The 24,768-nt window shown below is 43.0% G+C and overlaps 1 protein-coding gene across 13 annotated transcripts in view; it reads right to left on the minus strand.

The window, feature by feature from the left end:
• The window catches only part of CEP295 (centrosomal protein 295), a 47,748-nt gene extending 43,973 nt beyond the window's left edge, over positions 1-3,775 (minus strand). For 11 of the 13 annotated variants that reach the window (XR_012122486.1, XR_012122488.1, XR_012122487.1 and 8 more), the window contains exons 1-3: positions 3,622-3,775; positions 2,111-2,250; positions 742-869 (exon numbers count right to left, since the gene is read on the minus strand). Coding sequence is in view for 10 of the 13 variants with exons in the window: in XM_073215851.1 (XP_073071952.1) it covers positions 742-849 (108 nt within the window). In the remaining 3 variants the exon portion in view is untranslated. The remainder of the gene's footprint in view (positions 1-741; positions 870-2,110; positions 2,251-3,621) is intronic. The other 2 variants (XM_073215846.1, XM_073215848.1) reach the window with 2 other exon arrangements.
• Between the last annotated feature and the right edge of the window lie 20,993 nt (positions 3,776-24,768).

Raw genomic sequence — 24,768 nt, forward strand, 5'->3', positions numbered from 1 at the left:
TTAATATTTAACACATCATATGAAAAGAGGCTTCAACTTTTTTGAAAATCTGTTTGGGAACAGGAACTTAAATGAATTTTCTTTAGGTATTATCAGTTGTCCTGAATATTCATATTATATTAGATATGGCCTATATACAGCAAAGTCCAAGTGATGTAAAAAAATTAAAATCTCAAGACTACTAAAGTTCCCTGATTGGCCATTATCTTCCCTCGACCCAAAGCACTAATGGGACTGTCATTATCATTCTAATAACCTTTAAGAGGCTAAAAGGTATATACAATGCAACAAGTATATATAGGACCAATGAGTACAGATAGAGCTAGACAAGAACTCCGTGTCTGTGTACATCATGGCCAATTCTAGACAAAATGGCACCTAAAAATGCTTCACAAAGACTTAAACTACATTACCAGCTAATAATCTCTAGTAAGTCTTTGTCAAAGCCATTCTAATCTTCCTATTCCAACCTTCATTGGTTATACATATTTTTTAAATGTTTAAAGAAATATTTTCCAGTATTACTGAGTCAAATAATCCCAATGCTCAAACTCTTCTTCAGTCTATTTATCATTTTAGCCTATTCTTTTAGATGTTCCAAACTAGTAAATAAGAAAGAACTAGGCTCTTAAACAGCCAGAAAAGGCTTTTAAATGCAATATTTAAAACATTCTAATGTAAAAAATACTGGTAATGTAAAAAAGACAAAAAATTTGGAACTTTGTTCCAAATAAATCTTACCTGTAGCAATCTTAGTTTTCGTCTTCTTTCATAATCTTCCTTTAAAACGAAGGCTTCCTCATTAGGACTCAATCTCAGCTTGCCAGCATTCACTACCTTTCTTTTCATTCCTGTGTACTTTAAAGGTTCTGAATTTTAAAAAAGTAAACTATTAAAATAGGGCAGCAAAGATTAGAATGATTTTTAAAACACATTAACACTTCTGACATTTAAAGAGCTGTGTACATGCAAATAAACTGTCCAATTTATTTACAAATTGCAATTATTAATTAGGTGTTGCTTGAATCAGTGGTTCTCAGATGGGTGGGAAGGGATTAAGTGGAGGGTGAATCAGAATTACTTGAAAAAGTAATTCTGCCCAACTATGGCAGATTATTGTTTACCTAGAGTATCTGGGATCTGACTTATTTCTGATTGGCTTCCGAAGTTTACCTAGCTTAAATGTAAAAAACAACAAAGATTTTAAATGCTGTGTCAGCATAGAAGTAACGTCTTCACAATCACAATGTAAAACTTTAGAATTCTGGTAACTTGTTCATAACCCACAACACTGTTGTCATTGCAAGGGCTCCTGGTCCTTAGATTCAACTCCCACTCTCCTGCATGTAACTTGATCAGCCAAGTGTCATTGTATTGTATGGAATCACATCAACCCCTCAACAATTCTTCAATAATTACAAAGGTGAGATTTTTAAATGAATGATCCTTAAACATTTTCTTAGAGCAATTGTTTTGGATGATTCAAGTGTACGGAATAGCAGATCCATTCTAGAACTGTTCACACTCAGGTGTTCTCATTTGCTTCCCTAGATACTAACATGGATACATATTACAACTTTCTGAAGGTTAGCCTAAGCCACCCCTCTTTATGAAGCTGTCCTCTGCAATTCTTGTTCCGCCCACCCACCCCCTCATTACTGACTTGCCCTATAACCCATACTACCTTTACATCTACATAGGGGCTAATGTTTTGTTATTACCTTCCTCTAGTTTTTCACCCACTGCAATTTGCCCTTTCTAGTTAGATTCCTAACAATTGAAGGGCAGAGGCTATTTATCATTTTAATATTCAAATTAATTTAATAAATAACATCTACAAGGAAGTATTTCACATACCATGGATGGATATTGTTTTTACTCAGGTGTAAACAGAATAGAGGCTAGAATTCGGGGTTATCTAATAAGGACTAAGACTTTTCCAGTGAATTGTCCACCAACACATAAACTCATTGAGGCAGGAATGGTCTTACAGTTTTACATCCAAGGCCAAAACACAGTGTCTTGCACATAAACAGCATTTAGTTCTCTGCCTGCTAAAGTTGAGTCTGGAAAACTCCAGGAACCCTTTTCAACCATGAGCAAATCTCACCCACTCAGTGGAGAAGGCAGGGAATGTTGAAGAGAAGCCTCTTAAGGCTGTCTGTCACGCAGTCTCGGGAAGGTTCAGCCAAGATCTCTGGGGAGTCCTTAAACCAAAGTCCGTTGTTTCTTAGGGACAGGACTGCCTTCCTAGGAGCCCAAGGGAAGCATCCAAACAGATACAGAATACAGGAGATTAAAGTCTGTGAGTTACATTCGCATGGCTGCTGAGGTTACACAACTTCTTACTCTGAAACAGCCCCTCAGTCTGTTTTTCTTTTCAAGCTCTTGACATTTTTGAAAAAATACTGGCCCATGTTTTATACAATGTCCCTCAGCTTGGATGTATTTAATCTTCTTGTGGTTAGACTGAGGTCATGCATTTTGGACAAGAACACCAGAAGTGACAAATTACCCCTGACAGAGCACCACATCAGGAGGTAAAATAAATGATGTTAACATGTCTTACTACTGGTGATGTGAACTTTGATCACCTGGTTAAGGTGGTGTCTACCAGGTTTCTCCACTGAAGTTACTTTTCTAAGTTATCTGGTGGAGAAATTGTTGAGGCTATATAGATATCGTGTTTCTCATACTTTTGCCCACTAAATTAACATTTATTGACGGCTGTTGTCTGAAACAGTTACTGTGGCATTTATCAAAAGGTGTTTTCTATTTCAATTTCTCCTTCAACACTTACCATTGGAACCCCACTGTAAGGGCACTTCCCCTTTTCTCTCACTTATTTTTTCATATAATAGGGATTTAAAAATTCTGTGTATTACTATCCAGTAACAGAGGATACTACTTACTTGCAAGACTTTGTCTTGAGGACTAAATGGCACCTAGCACACTGTAATTACAAAATTGATACTAGACTTATAAGATCTGGGTTCAAGACCCAACACGGCCACTCACAGAGGACGACCCTGGCTATGTCACTTAAGACTTTGATTCTTTTACTTAAAAGTATATAATGGGAGTATTAATATCTACCCCAAGAAGTTTTTCTAATATTATGTTAAGTAGTTAATGAATGTGAAACTGACAAATAATCTCTTAGTATTACAGACGTAAACATTCCCCATTGTTTTAAAAGCTCAGGTTTGTGGCAGGACTTAATTCCTGAGGCATTAAAGGTAAGAGATACTAAAGAGGAGCCCGTTCTCTGCCTGAAACGATTCCGGGCCGTGCTCCCGGGTTTCAGGCCAGGTCCGCGGGTGACCGGGGGAGGGCGGGCGGCGGCCGCCGCGGTGGCCCTCCGGGGTGGGGGGACCGCCTGGAGGCTCAGGGCCCACGCGACCCGGGCCCGCGCACAGGCCCACTGCACCGGCCGGGCACAGCCTCTGGCGCCCCGCAGGCGGGGCTGCGTCGGACGCGCGTCTTGCCCGGGCACCCCCCGCGGCCGCCCGCCGAGACCCTCCCAGCCTGCCCCCACTTCCGGGCACACCCCGGCCTCCTAGGCTTCAGGGAGTCGTGCGCGCCCGGGGCCGCGGAAGGGCCGGCGCGCCCGCCACTCACCCGAGACCCAGGGGCCCGGGGTCAGGAACCGCCGCTCAGACACAGAGGGCCCTGGAGGCCGCCGCCGCCGGGCAGCTTCCCAGGAGCCGTTTGTGCGCCTGCGGGGCAGCCATGGCCGAGGCCCGTCACTTCCGTCATTCAAACCGCCCGCCAATGGCGGGGCCAAACCGCGGGAATCAGCCTGGTCCCGCCCCGCCCGGGGGCCGCCGGGACTGCGGCGCGGGTGAGGCCCGCTCCCTGCGCACGCGCACGCGCCAGACCCTGGGAGAGACCTCATTGTTTCTCATACCTACCGCGTCTTTGAAGTTTTACTTCATCTCTCCCCACGTGCTTATTTTCCACATCGGGAATCGGCCGTCCAGGAAGGGGAAGATGTTTTCCAGAGCCATGAGGGTGACTTCAGCCCTAAGCTCCATCATGAAGATGCCTGGGATGTGCATCCGTTTGTGCACTGGCTGCACAATTCATTTAGTACTATTACAGCTGTCATTAAAGGCCTGTAGCTTGAACAGTGGTGACTCATGACACTGCCTCTGGGGTCCCACACACCTAGCACATGTCATAGCTTTATCTACTATACACAACCTATAATCAGAGAAGGTATGAAGGCAGGTTCATATTTACTGAACATCTTTTCTGCCAAGTACAGTGTGCTTCGTGCAAGCAGAAGAGGGTAAATGGATTATGCCTCCTATCCTAGATTTTGTAGTCTAGAACATAAAGGAATCAAAGGGCTAGAAAATGGGAGGTGGGGGAGAGGGAAGTTGCTGACATGATCAGATCTGGCTTCGTTGTGGAGAAGAGGTCAGAGGGAGTGAAGACTGAAGACTGAAGGCAGATGAACCAATTAGGACACTACCGCAGGAAGTGAAAGATGATGGCAATGAGTGGAGAGATTTAAGAGGCAAAGGGGGGACCAAACATCAGGAGTCCTTGGTTAACTGGTTATGTAAGGCACGGTGGATGGTTAAATCAACCCTGAGGCTTGAATTCCATAGTTAGCAACTGAGTGGATGTGGACAACATCCTATGAGAACACGGGGAGAGGAGCAGGTTTGAAGGGGAAAGTAATTAATTAAGTTTTGAATATTTTGAATTAGAGCTGTTTGAGGGATATCTAGATAAAGGAATGAATTGAAGAAATATTTAGGAGGCAAAATTGGCAGTTCTGACAAACAATTGCACATGATGTTGAGGGAACAGGGGCAGTGAAGTTGACCTCACAGGCCTCTAACAATGTTGATGGTGGTGTTGCCAAACAAAGGAGAGATCAGAAGTGGGAGTCAGTTAAGTGGGCAAGCTGATGAGCTGGGCGAGTAATGAGCAAGTAGGCAAGGTGACGAGAACGTGTTGAACTTCACGTGCCTGTGGAATATCCAGTGAGGTGCAGTAAGCAGATGAATCCACTGGTACACAACCCACAGAACTGGGCTAGCATGAGACGTGGGTTTCATTTCCATGAGTGATCACCAAGTATAGGAGTAGATGAGATCAGCTAGGGAGAATTTACAGAGTGAGAAGAGCACCTCGCTAAGGACCAAATTCTGAGGAATATCAAAATTTACAGGAGTTGAAGAAAGGAACTGTCTGTATACATGAAGATGAAATAGTGTGATCCCACCTCAGTTTTACAGACAGGAACCTGAATTACGGGAAGGTGCAGTGACTTAGCCAAAAACACAAGTGAGTGAAGGGCGGAACTAGGACTGGCGTTCATGTCCTTATCCCAAATACTAGGGTTCTTCCTGCCTCCCTCCTCATTTCTTATTACATTTATCTTGATGAATAATTGTATTTATTCCAAACATATTCTTCAGCATCCTCAACACAGACTCAGAGATCCCCTCCTGCACCCAGCAAAAGATGTGCCAATGATTTCCTCCCTTAAGCTAGGTTTAGTGTCCAACATGTTTTCCGAAAGCGCCCTGTACATTCCTCATTAGGGCACTTATCAGTTCTTATTGAAATGAGCTGGTAATGGGGCTCTCTGTTGATTAGACTCTGAATTCTTCAAGAACCAGGCGTGCATTTTGTTCAGTTGCCTGCCAGATAGAGCTTCTAAAATGTTTGTTGAATGAATGAATGGATGAATGAATGAACTGTCTGCTCCTCTCCCCCAAACTGCAGCTGTGCAGAAATTGTACAATTGGAGATTTTGAATTAAGGCCCATTTTCTTTTTAATAGGAGTCAGTGGGGAATAAAAGAAAGCCAGTGGACTTAGAGTCAGAGGCGCATCTGGTTTAGCATCACAATTCGGAGACTTTCTAGCTGTAGGACAATAAGCCAATGCTCTTTAGTTTCTGTTTTGGTTCTGTGTTGTCAACCAGAGCATCCTGGCATGTCCGCAGTGGCTCACTCATTGCTGCTGGCGGTTAACTGGCTGTCAGTTGAAAGTTTAGCTGCAGCTGTGGAATGGAGTGCCTTCACGTGGCTCTGCATGTGGCTGGACTTTTTACTAGTTAAGGTTCCAGCGGGAGTGTCCTAAGAGTAAGCATTCCCAGAGAAAGTGGAAGCTGCAAGTCCTTTTAAAGGCAAGGCTGAGAAATAATTACAGTAACTTCTGCCGCATTTTATTGATTAAGTATCATAAAGCCAGCTCAGATTTAAGGGAAGGGGAAATGAATTCCATTTCTTCCCCAGAGAGAGTGACAAAGAATTTGTGGCCATCTTTAATCCACCACCATTTCCTTAGTAATACTTGATCTGCCCTCTTCACAGGGTGTTTTTAAGATTCAAAAACCATGAATCATCTAAGAACACTTCTAAAGAAGCATAGCCACATTAGGTAGTTTAGCAGCCATTTTATATATTCTGTTTAGCAATTTTCTCTCCTCTTCCGGTACAGACCAGCCCTCCAGGCCACAGGGTTAGGCATGTGACCCATATCGAGAAAATTACAGTTTTCTATCTCTCTTGCCACTGGGACTGACCCAAGAATGGGTGTGTACACTAAACTGGGCCAGTCAGTCTTTTACAGAAATTTTTCTTACTGGAACCAGCAGGAGTGAGTATTTTCCTCTGTGAGCTTATATTAGAATGTGAAACTGAAGCTTCCCCAATGAGGTCCGCCACCATGTGGTCCCACACACAAGCTGGTCTGAAAGAATGAGTCTGACATTCAGTGTGGAACGCACAGAGAGAATCCTGATAGCTTTCAAGTCCTGGATCCAGCCATCCTTGCAGTCAGTCCGTTCTGTAACTTACTGATAGGAGCCATTAAATCCCCCCTCTTACTTAAGCTGCTTTGAATGGGGGGTTTCCCTTTTCTGAAAATTGAAAGAGGCTGTAGATCTATTTTTAAATTCTCAGACAACATCTGGGCATCTTGGGAAATAATACAGAATAATAGTTAAGATCTTGGACCTTGAGTCCAACTGCCTGGATTTAAATTTCTCGCTTCACAATTCTGTGACTATGAGCTAGTGCCTGAACTGCCCCAAAAAGCCAGTTTTCTCATCTTTAAAAGGGAAGTAGCAAAAGTACTCAAAAGCCTGGTTTAAAGCTCTTATGACAATGCCTGGCACAAAGTGTGCAATAAATGCTATCTTTTTTGGCTTTTAATACATTCATTTCAGATTACAGGAGGTGAAACAACAACAACATAAAACAAACAAAAGCCCTTTCAAAGGTGTTTACTGCTGTTTTTGGTTTAATTTTTAATTGGGTCCTTTTGTATTTTATAGTCTTGGGGGAGGGCTGTATGTTTAGCTTCTAGTGTTGTTATGCCACTAGCAATGAACATTAATAAGCAGCGATCAAGAGGAAGAGTTGCCTTGGGAAGTGACGAGTTAGGGTGACTGGTCACCATGTAATGCTGCCCCTCCACAAAATCCAACTGAAGCCGTTTAGGACTGAAGCTGTTGAAGATGTTTCTCTGATGGTAACAGTAAACTGTTCCTAGTTCACTTTAATCTTTATCCACGTCCAATATGAGAGACTAACATTAAAGTCGGCAGGTGGAGACCCTCAATAAATCTCATGTATAAAACCCATCAGAAAGAGAATCTCTGCAAGCACAGAAGTAATCCAGCATCTGCCCATCTGCCAACTGCCTTCACTCTCTCTGGCACAAACACAAGAGCTGAACGGGTGATAGCATCTCAACAGGATAATTTAGAGCTGCTGCCAGGAGTGAGACTAAGAGTGCCCAACAGGAGAGGAAAGACGGGCTGGGAAAGGCTTTTAAAAGCAATAAATATTTTTTAAAAGGTGTAGGTCTGGGGCAGGAATTGGGACATTTATTTATGGAAAATGAGAAATAAGAGGAGAGAAAGAGGAAATCGATTGACTTTGTTTCATCTTTTAAATCATTTTCGCCACATGGCTGACATAGTATTTATTAATATTACTGATGTTTATTAAGCCCTAAGTGGGTAGACAGTGAGTTAATGCTTAAAGAAACAGGACAGGCTAAATAAAAGGGGGAAAAAAGATTACTTACAACCCAGAAAAATACACAGCAATTGAGGAGGAGTGGGTGGGGTGGGAAGAGTTTGCAGCTGGATGCAAAAGATGTGGGTTTGAACATCTGCTTGACCAACAGTTAACATCTCTGAGGCTCAGTCTCTATCTGTAAAACAGGGATGAAAATGCCTAACATTTATTGGGCATTCTATGTGCTAGGAATGTGAATACCAGTCCAATCTTATAAAGCAGTTGTAAAGATAACGTTTTAGAAAGTTAAGGTATAAATGTTCTGCATAAAGGTATATAAAGAACTGAAAAATCATACTGCAATGTAGGCATGAATGTAGACTCCAGGCAGGCAACTTCTGCATCACAATTTCTTTATCACTGCCATTTGATCTGCTTTACCCTATCTAGCTTTTATACAACCAGAATCAGCCCATTTGGTCAGAGGTCCCATCATCTCAAATATTTCCATTTACTTGTGAATAGAAGTAATCTACACTCTTGCTACCCAAATTGTGGTCCAAGGATCAGAAGCATTGTGTTTCCTGGGAATGTGTTAGAAATGCAGATTCTCAGGCTCCCTCCCCACCCCTCCAAGATCTGTTGAAGCAGAAGCTGTGTTTTTACTAGACTCGTGGGCAGTTCATTAAAGTTTGACGAGCATGGCTCTATACAAAGCCCCATGTGAGGTATTTAGGACCAGAGTAATTTATTTGCCAGAGGCTGACCACTGACACCATCTAAAATGTGGCGAGGGTTTCCCTTGCCTAATGTAGACTGTGGCCACTTTGTGCCATAGGGATGTAGAAAGAACATGTAGTAGAAAGAACACACTAGATTTGGAGTTCTAACCTTAGCTGTGCCACTTATTAATCTAGGAAATGAGTCACTCTGAGACTCAGTGTGCTCACCCATAAAATGGGGATTGTAATATCTATAATTTACACATTGGGCATTGAGCACAGAACTGAGAGCCCATTGGTCCTCTCATCTCCCTGGGTGGTGGGTGTCCAGGAGGGTAATAACCTGATGGGTTGGTGTTATCTTTATGGTGTATCATATTTCTCTTTATGGAACCTCTCACCCAGAAACCCAGATACACTGGAGACCCAACACACGGTGAATGTGTTATCATTTCTGGAGAGGAGGAATTTCAGCTATAAATTTTTGGCACCTTGAAGAGGTTTTTCTACCCACTTCCTGCACTGTATTTACTTATTCATTGGATATTCACTGAGCAGCTACTAAACACCAGGTACTTTGGTTGAGGTTACAATGATTAACCAGATTTTGATGATACAACAATGCCCATGGTAGACATGATCCTACCTTCAGAATGGCAGTGCAGACATGTAAGCAGGCTTTTGCAATACTGAGTATTGAGTACATATCCTGTCCCTTCCTTGTAGACCTGTATACCCAGGCCAGTGTCCTGCTTGAGCCCAAAGTGGGATTCTCACATAACTGGTGTCCTAGTGAGGTGGCCACCAGAAGTCTGTGGGCCTCCTGACGGTCGGTATTAGCAGAAGGAAGGGGGCAATTACTATTGAGACAATCGATGAGGTTGCTGCACTGGAGACCCAACACATATGGTGAATGTGCTATCATTTCCAGAAAGGAAGAATTTCAGCTATAGATCTTTGGCACCAGGAAGAAGTCAGTTGGGGATGTAAGATATTCCAGCAGTTTCAAAGGGAACAAAGTCTTGATATTTTAATGTATAGCGTGTCATTGTGTGTTGATGGTGCAAAATATTTATTTAAATGATTGTGGTTCGGTGAAATGCATTAAAGGGAATTCTTCTCTTCTGGAGCACTGCCAAGAATGCCTGACAGAATAAATTTACACTTGCTTCACTTTCTCTATGTTTAGACATGATTTTTCCCTCAGCATTCCAGGAAGTAGTGACATGGGACAATCTTCCAGCCAAACATCCTTCTATGAGCATTCCCGCCCTGTTTAAGATCTGCAGTGGTTCTTTTTTACACAATATGTACATGTCTCCAAATGTCTCTTAATAACTTTCCAGATCCTCTATAATATGGCACTGAAGAGAGCAGAGTTTAGGGACTGAGTTTATCACTAATAGCTTTGAGCCATAGTCTCTTCATTATAAAATAGGAATAATAGTATCCACCATGCCAAACTGACAGAACTGTGTGAATCAAATAAAATGATGCATCTGAAAGCACTTTGCAAACCACCAGGTACTATGCAAATGGGGCTCTTATCCACCCAAGCTTATTTCATGACACCCTTTCACACTGCTCTGCACCGGGCCAGCAGGCTCTGATCGTTCCCATCTCTGAGTCTGTGTTCATGCCAGTTCCCAGCATGGTGGGGCAAGGGCACAGACCCTGGGGCCGGACCCCCTAGCATCTGGAGGATAACAGCACTTGGTCACAGGGCTGCAGGGGGTATTAAATGAGTTGCTGGTGTAAAGTCCTTAGCATACTGCATGGCACACTGTTGTGCAAGCATTTGCCACTACTGTCACTCCTCTCGCCGTTGTGGCTTGTGCTCTTCATTCACTACCATGTCTTTCAGTTTTCATTCACAACCTAACTCCTCGTGAAGTCTGTTCCCTTCATTTTCTTAAAGGAAGAAAGCTTAGAAAGCAGGCTCTCCTCAGACGCACAATTTGCTGTTGCCTTGATCTTTGACTCCCACCCTCCTGAGCATGAGAAGTAAGTATTTGTTGTTTATAGGCCCCTACCACCAGTCTATGGTGGTCTGTGGTAGCAGCGTGAATGGGCTAAGACAGCAGGAAATAGGAGCCCTGATAAAGGTACACATGGGCTGCTTTGGAAATGAGAAGAAAAAAGAGAAAATTCAGGCTGGCGAAAGGCTTCCCTGATTTGCTGAACTTATTGCTGAGGCTTGCAGAGGATTAGAAATTGACAAGCACCTACATGTTGTTACCATGCCTTTTGCTTCCTTGATTCACCAAAAGTTCCTGAAAAGTAAGAGCAGTTAATAATTATCCAGCTCTTGCCACAGCCCAGGCAGTGAGCTAACTGCTGTATGTGCTCAATTCTCACAACTCACAGCAACCTATACGGCAGCTACAATTATTATTCTTGTTTTACTAATGAGGAAACTGAGACTCAGGTCATGTGCTAGGAAGTGAGGGCAATGGGCTTCCTAGTCTAAAGTCAAACACATAAGCTCAATGCTATACTAATATTTCAGAATCGACAGATCAATTGATATTTGCTAACCGACACTGGCTTAGGGCAGGCCCCTCGGTGCCAGTCTCCGGTTTCTGGATCTTAGGTCCTACAGTTGGCATTACCTGTCGCTCCAGAGTCATTCTTGGCAGGCAATTTTGTCTCCTGGACTTCCTCCCTCTCAGTGGTTTCCTTCACGCTCCTGCTCCAGGCCTCAGGCTCTCGTCCCTGGGTGTAGCTCTCTCCGGCCACCTCGCTGCATGGACCCTATGAACCTTTTCGCCTTCTCCCCCTCATGCAGAGTTTTGACCCTTACTTCTACCCTGAATATTCCCTCCCCTTTCTCAGAAACCTTAAAGCCATCCTGTATTAGCTTGCTAGGGTTTGTCTAACAAAGTATCACAAGCTGAGTGGCTTAAACAACATAAATTCCTTATGTCAGAGTTCTGGAGGCTAGAAGTCTGAGAGCAATGTGTTGGGAGGGTCACAGTTCTCTCTGAAGGCACCAGAGAAAGATCTGAGCCAACCTCTCTCCTTGCTTCCAGTAGATCTTTGGCTTGTAGATCACCCCGACTTCTGCCTTCAGCCTCACATGGCATTCTTCACGTGTATGCACATTTCCCCTGTTTGTGGGCACTCCAGTCATATTGGTTTAGGGGCTCACTCTACTCGAGTATGTCTTCATCTTAACTAGTTACATTTGCAATGACCCTATTTCCAAACACTGTCACATTCTGAGGTACTGGGGGATGAGGACTTCAGTACATGAGTTCTGGGGGTGGAGACACAATGCAACTCCTAATACTTTCTCTGGAAGCTCGTAGCAGGAAACAACTGTTCACATGCTCACAACTCAGGACTTAAAGCATATAATCACAACATTACAGCTGTGCAGAGTGTGTGGGTCCTTGCTCCTTCCTAGGGTGGGCCCAGGTGTGACTCCCAGGGCTGCTCTCCTCTTCCGGGCAGGCCACTGTGTTGTTTGCTTGAAAGGTGAGCTTCCTGATGGGAAGGGTGGTTCCTCCAAGCAAGAAGCCAGGTGTGTGCTTGGTAAGTAGTGGGTAAGAATGCCCTTCCCTTCATCTGCAGCTCACCCATCTTTCAAGGCTAAGTCGTCTTAAACCTTCTCACATTTACCATTTTATTGAACCCTTATGTTGCCCAGTGTTAAACGGCTCAAGTGACAGAGCCAAGTTTTTTACCCAGCGAGTTTGGACTCTGAAGTCCATTCTTCCCATCCCTCTCTGTTCACGCCGCTGTTTTCCCCTCCACTCCAATCACTCAATACTTATTTACTGAGTGCTTGTGTGAGCAATACTCTGTAATTTCTTGATTGAGCCAGCTGCAATCAGACCATCCAATTTTTTTCAGCTCAGCATTAACGGCACCTTCTGCCTGGCTTTAGAATTATTTTGTAATGGTGCTGCATCCGCTGGTAGACGGCAAACACCTTAAAGGAAAATGCCACGTCTAATGTCTTTTGCACCCCCACGGGGCTGGGTAGAGCACAGTGTTTGAACCACAGGGAGTCCTCAATAAATAACCTGACAAACAGGCAAAAAGATAGATGCACCCACAAATATTGGACATTAGACTGGTTTTCAGGTCTATGTTCTGATTATTATAAACAAGACCTAACTTCAAAAATAACTCTGGGCTTTAATTCATTGGCTAGTAATGGACCTTTTGTTCCTACACATCTGATTGGATAAAACTTGGACCATGAGAGTTTCTCCTTGAGGTACTAGCTTCTCCTTGACTTATGCATAAGTGAATGGCACCTGATGAGCCCATTTTCAAGTCAAATCAGTTCAGAATAGCTTTATCAGCATTTCAGTCACGTACCACCTATCACAGAACCACCTTTTCTGGGGCTCCCAAAGCCCCTTCCAGCAGATTCCATCTCTCTCAGACCAGCTCTGGGGGGGTCCACGGTTTGGCTCGGGTTGATCCTTCTCCTTGAAAAAAAAGCCCTTCTCCCATTTCTGTGAGTTAATCTCTCATGCCCAACAGCCTTTCCTAGGTCTCAAGCTTCTATGCTCTTTTGTCCCTTTTCCCCTCCCCTCTCCCATCTTTGCTACGAAGACTCCTCTATTGTGGCTCTACTAGACTTTTCCCCAAATCTCCTAGTGGGGATCTACTCATCCTGCACTCTCTCTCCTCAGCTTTTACCAAAGAGCCTACGGGTTTTATAACTGATACCCTGACATCATCAAGCCACCAGGCCAGGGCAGAAGAGGGGTGTCCCTTTCCAGCACATGCCCCTCTCTCACCTTCAGCACTAGTCACAACATACCACGTTTAGGAGACTTAACGTAACTAAACTGCCACGTGATCTGTGGCTTACCAAGCATTTCACTGAGAGCAGGGTTACTGCCACCACACCCATTCTACAGGTGAGAACGCTTAAGCTTGGAAAGAGGAAATGGTTTGTGTGGCATTACACGCCTTGTCAATGGCAGGAATGGCCTTCAATCTCTGCTCTTTTGAACCCAACTATAAAGTTCTTAATGCCAGCACAAAAGCTCCTGACATATTAGAGTCACCTTTCAGGCTGGGAAGCTTTGCATCTCTTTCCTTCGAGACTTAGTTTCCAGGGTTATTGCATCAACTTCTGTTGGGGTGCTACTCCCTGATAGACGATTGTCATTACTCCGGGAACAGAGGAAGCACTTTGGGGAATCGTGCCTTCTGCTTTTCAGCCTTGGAATAGCCAACAGCCCCCTTTGGCTCACCTTTGTGGACAACGTCCCATGGCCTTTCTGCCCCTAGTCTCGCTGAGTCTCATTCCTCGGGCTGGCTTAACTCAAGCTGAGCGATTCACAGGCAGTTTACTCTGAGGCATAGGCATTGATTTGTAATTTAAGAAGGACCTTCAAAGCCTTAACACAGGGACGTGGGCCATGGGCCACTTTGAGGCACTTTCCCACCTCTACATGATGGTTGCAGGACCAGTTTTGGGAGGTGAGACAAATACCTTAGACGGTGCCCCTTTCGAGCCTTTCCTATTGCAACGACCATTTCGGGTTAAGTGGTGGAAATTATTAAGTCTGCCACTAGAGGGCAGATTAGTCAAATTTTGGAATGTTCAGGAACAACTTGAGAAGCCCTGATATTTTTTTTTCTTGCATTTAAACTCCCCTGCATATGACAAGAGCAGAGAGACCAGGGTCCCCAGAAACTGGCAAATGCAAAGGCTCATTGTTGCTGATAAGAGCGCCCCTCATCTTCTCCCAGTGTGTATAGCACACTAGGCCTGACCTAGGGAGGTTGCATAGCAGATAATAAATGCCTAGAATGTAGTACCTGTTACGTGTCAGGCACCGTGCCAGGCATTTTACCTGCATTACCTTCTTTCTCATAACAGCCTTCTGAGGCAGAATTTTAAATCATTATTTTACAGGTGAAGAAACAGCATTAATAAGGTGAAACATATGGTTCAATGGCAAGCAGCTAGTAAATGGCACATGTGATTTGAATTGATATTTGTTGGGGAGAAAGTAAACAGGAAAAGGGGGGTCTTGAAAAGGCCTAAAATTAAATTAAATGGTGAGTCACCATTCAAAGCCTGGAAGAGCACCTCAGGGCGGGGCACTGTCAGTCTTACAGCAGCTCCTCTAAGTAGAGAAAGTCACTTTAAGCAAAGTATATGTATTCACTGTAACAAAAATTAATTATTGACACAGAATATCTAAAGAATAAAGCAAAAGCTGCCTTCAAATCTCATCCTTTAGATAAAGCATTTTTAACCATTTTTAATCAGAATCCTACTATACTCATTTTTTTTACTGTGGATATATTATCGTTGATAAATATAGAATCTGTGCTATCATTTGTAATGATTGTGTTTTATTTGATCATACTGAGATCCCTTAAATCATGCATCCAGGTCTTCTTGATAAACTATTCATTCATTTCCAATTGTTTACCACTGTAAACAATGTGTAGCAAGCTCTTTGTGTCTGCTTCTGTCCAAGGTGTCTTCTCTTTTGTTAATTGGGTCTCACCCCATCTAAGTTCCTTTGTCACTTTTTCCTTTCTGCTAGACTATTTCTTTAGCAAAGATATCAGATGATAACTCCTATCTTAAAAAAATAAAATCTTCCCTGATGTCACTCCACCTCCAACTACAGCCTGTTTTCTTTGTTTTCCTAGGCACTTAAAATTCTCGAAAGAGTTCTTTCTACTTGCCAGCCTCACTTTCTACCCTCCTGCTTTCTCTGAGTCCACTCCATCCAGGTTTTCATCCACAGTCCTCCACAAAGAGTTCTTAAGGCCACCAGTGACCGCCATGTTGTCAAATGCATCAGTCAGTCCTTTGTCTTCACCTAGCTTGCAGCGTTTGATACACTGATGATTATTTCTTTCTTGGAATTCTTCACTTGCCTTCCGGGAAACCACTTTCTTGGTTTTTCTCCTATTTTGTTGTCTACTGCTCTTCACTGGCCATAGTCCCCTTTGCTTTTTCTGCTCATCTTCTTGACCTCCAAATGTTGGAGCATCCCAGTGTTCAGATCTCAGACCTCTTGTCTTCTCTATCAACAGTCATTCCTTAGGTGATCTTAGGACTTAAAAACTAACCATATTCCCAGACCTCCTCCTGAACTCCAGATTCCTATTCCAACTGCCTACCTGACATTACTCGTGTTGAATAGACCACTCAAACGTGACAAGTTGAAAGCGTTTTATTTCCCTGACCTCATCTCACCCAACTCCTCATTCTACAGGCTTCCCCATCTCAATAAAAATCATGCTTCCCAGCTAAAAATATCAGAGTCATCTCTAACCCCTTTATTTCTCTTATAACTCACATCTGCCCAGTCAGGAAATCATGATGGCTCTACCTTCAAAACGCATCTAGAATGCAACCACTTTCAACAACCTCCACTGTCTCCCCAACACCGTATCTCATCTGGATTATTGTGATTGCATCTGAAGTGGTCCTCTTGCCACCGTCTTGCCCACTTCCAACCTGTTCTCCACCCACCAGCTGGGCAGTCTTTACGAACTCTAGTCACTGGCCTGTCCCTGTTCTGCTCAAAGCCCTTCTTCCTATTTCAGCTGTTTGCCTGTTGTACCCCTAACTCATAATCAAACACCTGACATTGATAAGGGCTCAATACATACCTGTGGACTGAATAAATATTCATCTTTTGGTGCAATTACTTCCTTAGGGTAGATTTCTAGGAGTGGGATTACTGACTCAAAGGGTATGTGTATTAAGGATGTGACACACTTGAGCAATTTATATGCCCATCAACAGAGTATGTGATACTGATATTGACCCAATGCTCACCAAGGGGATTTGTCAGTACAAATTCATCTTTAGTAATCTCTTACACAAAATATGGTTTTTGCATTTGCATTGGGGATTACTTGCATATTTTTAGGTATAGATTTCTTGATGATTTGTACATGAATTGTTTGTGTGAATTCCTAGATTACACTTTTTTTCTGTTATGATTGCTTCCCTTATTGATTTGTCCTTTGTGTATTAAATCTTTGCTTAAACTGCCATTGTGTTTCCCAGTTTTCCATTTGCCTTTTGACCTTGTTTGGGGAGTTTTTGACAAAAAGAAGTTAATAATATATTATGCAGTCAAATTTATTCATTTTTCCCTGGCAGTTTTTGATTTCTCCAAAAAGAATGTAGTTGTATGAATGAATATTTGAATACTGAGCTTGCTCAGGCTTTCTTGGTAAGGTTTACTAAACATTTTCTTTTCTTGTAGATAGATTTCTTGCTAAAGTATTATGAGTCCAGGTAAAGGAGATAGCGTAGCACTATCTGGCTCACCAAACATATAGTCCCAGCATTCTGGGGAGTAGGAATGTTGTAACAAAGCAAAATGCCATGAAACCAGTTCCCTGGGGAGTTTGCAGAAGGGTGAGCTGACACAGTTGTTAAACATCTACGCATAAAGCAGGTGCCAGAGAGAGAACATTGCATAACTGTGAAGTCACATTGTTCTACTCCAAGGAGAGACATGCAAATGAACACAACTATATGGTTCTGGAGAATTAGAAAGGTTTACCTTGACAGGTTTCCCAGATTGCAGTACTGTGTAATCACTAGCTATTTCCCTTCCCCATTAGCAGCAGTATCAGCTGACATATATCTCATCACAAAATGGTGCTATACTTATGCACTGAGGCAGGTATCTTTTCATCTACCCTCACCCTGTGTGCGTCAGGCACTAAAGTCCTCAGGGGCAAGAACAACACTATTGGTCCCAATATAATTGTGAGTTAACTCACATGTGTCACAGATGTGTAAGGTGTACTGAAATAGTTATTTTCCCTAGCCCTCAGGGCTACTGGTGTGCAGCCTGGGTGGCCTGAATCCATCACCCTTACTCCTCGAAGTATTGCCCATGGACTAACAGCATGGGCATCCTCTGGGAGACTGGTCGATGCAGAATTTAAGGCCTTGTCTCCGGGGTCTTATTAAAATGCAGACTTTCACAACATGCGCAGGTGATTGTCTGCCTATTTAAGTTTCAGAAACTGTGCCCAAGACAATTGACTCTGGTCTTGAACAAACCCATCATTTCATTCCAATGCAGTGTATAAATATTATCATTATTTGTTCCTTGGTTGTGAAAACATTTAGAGAGCATGGATGATTATAATCAGAGCTAGAAAGAATGTCAAATAATGTTGCTGCAGCTCTTTTTCAGTAATTCTGACTTCTGGAAAAGTATGGACACTACCTAACACTTGACTTTGTCAGCTTTGTGCCCATTTCTAATTGTTTGTTCATAATGGAAGCCTTGCTCCTTTTCAGAGAGACTGTAGGACCCTAAAGGACAAGGGCTCTTTCAACTTATAACACTTCCCTACAACTTTTTAGTACATAAAGCAGGGTTTTGCAAACTTTGCACAGAAATCACTGGGTGGGTGGAGGTGTCTTGTTAAAGTGCAGATTCTTATTCAAAAGTTTGGAGGTTCTGCATTTCCAGCAAGCATTCAGGTGATGTTGATAATGCTGGTCCATGAACCCACTCTGAGTAGCAAGATTATAGTATTCATTTGGTGCATAACAACCATATGAAGTAGGTGGCTAGACATTATCCTTATTTTACAGCTGAGGCATTGAGGAGCAGGGAGTTAAAGTTCCATGCACAAAATCCCACAGCTACTGTATAATGAAGTGCTTGCCTCTTGTAATCTTTCTTCCTCTGTCAGCAGGGACAGAAAAGCAATTGAGACTGGCCCTATAATGCATTGCTAGAGAAATCTAGGGGCTAAGTCCAATGTTTTCTCTTTCCAACATTGATAACAATGACTCTGGCTGCACACTTTAGACTGGCATCATAATGTCTTTATTCAGGCTGCTATGACAAGATGCCAGAAAGGGGGTGGCTTATAAATGACAAAAATTTATTTCTCACAGTTTTCGAGGCTGGGAAGTCTAAATCAAGCCACCAGCAGATTTGGTATCTGGTGAAAGCCCTCTTCCTGACTGTCTTGCCAGATGGGGATTTCAGCTAAAGGCAAGTTCACTCTGGATTCATAGAGTCTGAATAACCACAACAGAACGTTGTGGGTAAAAGGGTTTATATCAAGGTTTATTCTCACAGTGGTAGGTCGAATGCTAGAATCACATCTGCATCCAGAAAGGCTGCAGTCTATCTCCATCTCTGCCTCCAGGCAGAGCTCTTTACATAGTAACACTGACAATAATGGCTCATTGTCAACACATGTGTAAGCGTGAGCCTACATAGTAGGCCAATTACATTATCAAATAGATTACGGTCAGGTGAGGATCCTGGCCATGGGAACTTCTGTTTTCCCTACACTGGTTCACAGATAGCTGTCACTGCATCCTCACCTGGTAGAAGGGGCAAAGGAGCTCTCTGGAGGCTCTTTTGTAAATGGCACTAAATTCCATTCATGAGGCCTCCACCCTAGTGACTCAATCACCTCCCAAAGGCCTCTTCTAAATGCCATCACTTAGGGATTAAGCTTTCACCATATGAATTTTGGGGAAACATGAACATTCAGCTTATAGAATGGTGAATAAGAATTTTGTACTGGGGGGCATTTTGACATCCCTTCAGTCACTGCAAAGTAAATTTCATCCGAGATACTTATTACTTTAGATCTATCAAGTGGTTCTCAGTCCTGCCTCAGTTGCTGCACTTTAGAAACATAGATTCTGGGGCTCCACTATAAAGATACTGAATCAGAATCTCTAGAGTTGAGAGCCCAGGCATCTGCATTTTTTTTGAAACACCAAGTTGATTATAATGGATGATCAGGATTTTAAAAAACCACTGCTCTCTCAAGTTTTCTGTCCTTGCCAAGCCAATGATTATAATAGTACCCCTTTATCCACAAATCTGTTCCAAGACCCCTGAAACTGTGGATAGCACTGAACCCCATATTTACTATATTTTTATGTATATATGCCTATGATAAAGTTTAATTTATAAATTAGACACAGTGGGAGATTAACAACAATAACTAAAAGAGTAATTATAACAATATACTGCAATAAAAGTTATGTGAATGTGTCCTCTCTCTCTCAAAATATCTTACTGTGCTGTACTCACCTTTCTTCTCTTGTGATGATGTGAGATGATAAAATGTCTGCATGAGGAGATGAGGTGAATGACGCGGGCATTGTGACAAGCAGTAGGCTACTACTGACCTTCTGACAATAGAGCAGAGGAGGAGCATCTGCTTCTGGGCTGTGGTTGGCCATAAGTGACACCGTGGAAAGAGAGACCGTGGAGAAAGGGGGCTACTGTAATGGAGTAGGTAACATTTATTCAGAATTTACTATGTGTCTGCCAATTACTCTAAGTGTGGACAGGGGCCCAGCAGCATTGGCTTTACCAGGGAGCTTGCTGGCATAAGTCAGAATCTCAGGATCTAACCCATATCCACTAAATTAGAACTTGCACTTTAACAAGATCCCCAGGTGATTCCCATGTGCATGGAGTTTGAGAAGCACTGCTTTACATGCAGAATCTCATTTCATTTTTATCTTTCTAACACACTGTGGGGTAGTTTTGAGAGGTATGGGCATTGAGGTCATATTAACTAGTAAGAATTCCAACTAAGTCCTTTTAGATTTGAGAATCCCTACTTTAAGCAGAAATACTAGTGATCTGCACAATTTGGTGTGTGGAAGATTCTCATGCTTCTTTCCCTGAAATTCTGATCCAACCCATCTGGGCAGGGCCCAGAAATCAACATTTCAGCCCATCCATCCCAAGGATTTTTGAGGCAAGTGGTCAGAGAATACAATTTACAAAGCACCGCACTTTATTCTCTGAATGTGCTTCTGGGGAAAGAACTGCACTGCATTTCCAAAGCATGTCACAATGACGGCTTGGCTCACAGCAGTAAAGATTTTTCCCACCTAATGGACCCGGAGCCCCTGAAAGCCTCCGGTATCCATCCCGAGCTTTGGGAGATAGCATGGAGGAGTCCCCTCTGCAGCTGAACACATGTACCAAAGCAGGGGTTTGTCAAATACCAGACAGACACCAGGGCCAGCTAAGGAAAAGATCAGGGATCCATTTAAGAACAAACCCAAAAGCCTGTTATTTTTTACAGTCTACAAAATTGAGCTCAGGCTGGAATGTTGGTTACCTTTTAAAATTTTTATTATGATTTCATGTATAATTTAGATCACTGGATGGCTGTAACTCCTGCTAATAAATTGTGTACACCCTGAACACAATAAAAATCAGTGAACACAGCAGAGTCGGTCTGTTCTTTGCTGAGCCCCTTGGGGCATGGCGGAGTTAAAGAGCGATGAACAATAACTAGCCATGAAGACGCAGAAACTCTCCTGTCTAATTTTATTTCAACAGAATACACTTTTTAACATATCCTTTTTTTTGGATATAACACCTCTTCTAAAGAGCTCAGGATGTAACACATACATATTTACATTCTCTTTATTTGATGATTTGCACAAGGGGACATGAGGATTGATATATGAACAGAAGTGGAAAGAATAAGTAATAGTAAATTATTTTGTGAGCCTCACCATTTTTAGTCCATTCATTCCTTATTTTATTTAGTAACCTGTATTGAGCACTTATTATACTCTGAGCCACCTGACTCTATCACCACCTCCATCCTCAAAGTAACATGGTCTCCTGGAGGCCTAGGGTGAAGGTAGGAGGGAAACCACAGAAATAGACAATTTTAACACATTAGCTTCATGAAGGAAATGCCTCCCCTAAATATGTCCCCCTGTGTGGGTAAAATTGTGCTATTTCTGGAATATCTCTCCTGGCTTTAGTTCATCTGCATATCAACAGGAGTTTCTCAGGGGTGAATAAAATTCATCTCCGTATCAGTGGACAATTACCTGGGCGACTGAGGGCTTGTCGGAACCTGAGAGGCTGGAGGGAGATCTTGCTTGCTTCTGCCAGAGCAGGAAAGAGACGGCCCGGGACTGCAGTTTGTAAGCAATACACGGGTTTTAAACTTTATTTCTGCCTTTGACTGATTTTGGTCTTAAAGGTATTTTGCCCTGGGATTTCCTCTCCCCAGAGTTACACCCTAGAATTTACCTGTTATTGATGAGGAAATCGGGGCTTGGGAATTTGATAACAGTGAGCAGCTCGCACTTTGGGAATGCCTACTTAGTGTCAGACATACCTCACAGCAAGTCTCTGAAGAGTTATTCAGAAGGAGGAGAAGCCCCCAGAGGGCACAAATGTACCCAACCGTACACTAGAGAATGTGGCATGAGTAGGACCTATGTTTTTCAGATCCTAAAGCAGTGGCCTTTTAACCTTGCCACCTTATTTCCATGGCTGAGAAGGTGATAAAGAGAAGAAAGGAAAATCTGTAAAGTGGAGAAAATTTGACATAAAATTAACACCTCCAATGATTACTGCTGGGTGCTTAGAAATTCAACTCTATCATACTGGGTGGAGTTCAGTGATTTTCTAGTTGAGTAGATGGCCTGGGCAAGGCTAGGTGGGTGATTTTCTCACATAAGGTCTGAACGAGACCCTGAAGATCATGAGATTCCACCTCGGCCTTCTCATATGATAATGCTTAGTTTAGCCAAAGGGGACCTTGGTATCATGTTGGATGCTGGATTCTGGAATGAGATTTTGTTCAGGGCTTTAAACCCAGGAAAGCAGATGAAATCAAGGGACTCAGACGACAGTGCTGCCCCAGTGCTGATGCATCACAGAATACATGAGTATGTTGCTTTTCCCTGGAGGTGGGTCTATCCTCTGAAAGTGGTAGGAGTCCAAGGATGTGGGACTAATTTACGCTATATAACAGTAAGAATCCAAATCTTAGTATTTATGATAATAAAGGTTTATTGCTTACTCTTATCAACATGGGTCAGCTGCCACTCCCTTCCACAACTCCACATTGACACTATGCTGAGGGAGTTGCCTCTCCCTGGAACATTACCTGTCATTGAGACAAAGGGAAAAGATGGTGCACCCAAATCTTAGCATCACTTCTGCCCACTTTTCATTGGCTAAATGAGCCCAAAGCTTCTCCAGAGTTCTACAGGGTAGGCTTTTATAATCTTCTCACAGGGAGGACAATCAGAAGTTTGGTGATGAGTAAATCCAATGAGAGAAGAGTTCTGGGGATCAAACTGGGGATCTTAATTCAGGGGTCAAATGTAATGGGTGAGAGGAAAGCCAGAATTGGAAGGCTAGAATCCACCAGAACTGGAGGAGCTCAGGCATTTGCTGCAAGGGTGGGGTCAAGGCCGGTTGCCATGGATACCCTGGATGGTTTGTGTCCACTGACCAGTGGCTGGCTGGGACATGGATGAAATGGCCAGTCTCTCAGGTTCACAAATGTGAAGTCTTGGGAAGCAGTACCCACTAGGGTCCATCAGGAAGCATGAGCTATCCATTTTGGGTAGCTGGTCACCCTGGAGAAACTGTTTTACACCTGTGAAGGATTCTAGAACACATCCCATGTCTACAACCTAGAGAATCTTTTCTAGAACACTGAATGCTTTTCTCTTAATATAGGTAACTTACATTGGACAAAAGCCAATCCAACTCACTTTAAAGGACTTTTTATGAAAAGATGTTACAGTTAAGAGAGACTTGAAGATAACTACTTGTCTAGGATAAATAATGATTTACAATGAGCAATAGTCAAGACTGTTAAATTAATTGTGTTTTTCCATTACCTAGAGCAACATCAAACTAAACTCTGCTACAAAGAGGAAAAGGCAAATAATTGGCCCAAAGAGGGAGAAGGATAAGACAGAAGAACACAGGACCCAATTCTTCCCCTTTTAGACATTGGGAAAAAGTATCAACTGATTCAGCACTCTACCATTCCTTTATTTCATGTTCATCTCACTAGTTTGAGACTTTTACCTCCTATGAAGCATCCAGTGATCTCTTGCATCACAGTTTTGCTTCTCAGGGCAGACTCTCAGTTTCCAAAATTCCCTCTTTTCCCCACTATCCAAATTACCATTCAATTCTTTTGGTAGAAGTCCTTGCCTGGGCATTTTAAGAGCAGTACCTGAAGAATCTGTGGATGGACTAATTCAGACTAAGGTGTTAGAGACTGACTGGTAACCAGTCAATATATTAACCTTTCCTAGGACTATTTGCATCTCAAAGTTTCCCAAGGTCAATGCTTCACTTAAGCAAATATTGCCATACATGTGGCACATGCGGCATTGTGGCTTGCCAGCAGAGGAGCTCTTCAGTTAGGGGGACTTTTCTGGATTATTTGCAGTCCCTTCTAAACAGCCTGTCTTCATTATATCCTCCAGTATTAACACCCAGCTTGACCCACAATTCAAGCAGCCCAAAAGCTGATGTTTTTTGCAAAGCACTGGGCCATTTTCAGCAAGACAGTGAATTTCAAGTGTCTGTGCCTGCATGGCCAAAACAAAACCAAAACAATCTAGTAATTACAACATTGTACATATCACCAGGCTTCATGATGATAAAATCATGACCTCCCAAGCCCTTTCACGTAGATTAACATAGTTAATACTCAAAAAGTCTATGAGGGAGGCAGGACAGGTTTGTTATGACCCATTTTATGGATGTGGAAACAGGCTCAAAGAGATTTAGTGACTTATCTAAGGTCACACAGCTGGTTCACCTTCCCACACCTATTCCAGTGCCTTTCCTTTAGAAAGTGCTGTTCCTTCATCTTCCAGAGCTGCCTAGACTCTGGGCACTTGGAGTCTCGATCAAGCAGGACAAAAGTGTAAGGTGGTCACGGTGTTATCGCCAGTCAAAGCCCTGATGTGGTCATGGCCACATGTTTTGTGGGCCCCACCCAGGGCCTGGCCAGTGTTTTGCTGAAGGGTGTCACCTCAGCAGTAAGGGTGAGCAGGCAGGGTGTGTGTGTGGTGGGGGGGGGGTTCTGTATTGGTATTCTGCACTTGTGTGGGTATTGATTTCTCTCTCAAAGGGTTCCATCTGCTTTCTATTTAATTATGTTACTAATCTTCATCCCAGTCCTTTGAGGATTTTTATCCTTGTTCTATAAAGGTGCAGGTTTCCAGGGTTACCAGCAATCCATAGATTGAGGCCTTTCTCTGGCTTTCTTAGAGAGGTTCTTACCGGTGGA

The sequence above is a fragment of the Manis javanica genome, chromosome 11 (genome assembly GCF_040802235.1).
Source record: "Manis javanica isolate MJ-LG chromosome 11, MJ_LKY, whole genome shotgun sequence".
NCBI lineage: Eukaryota > Metazoa > Chordata > Mammalia > Pholidota > Manidae > Manis > Manis javanica.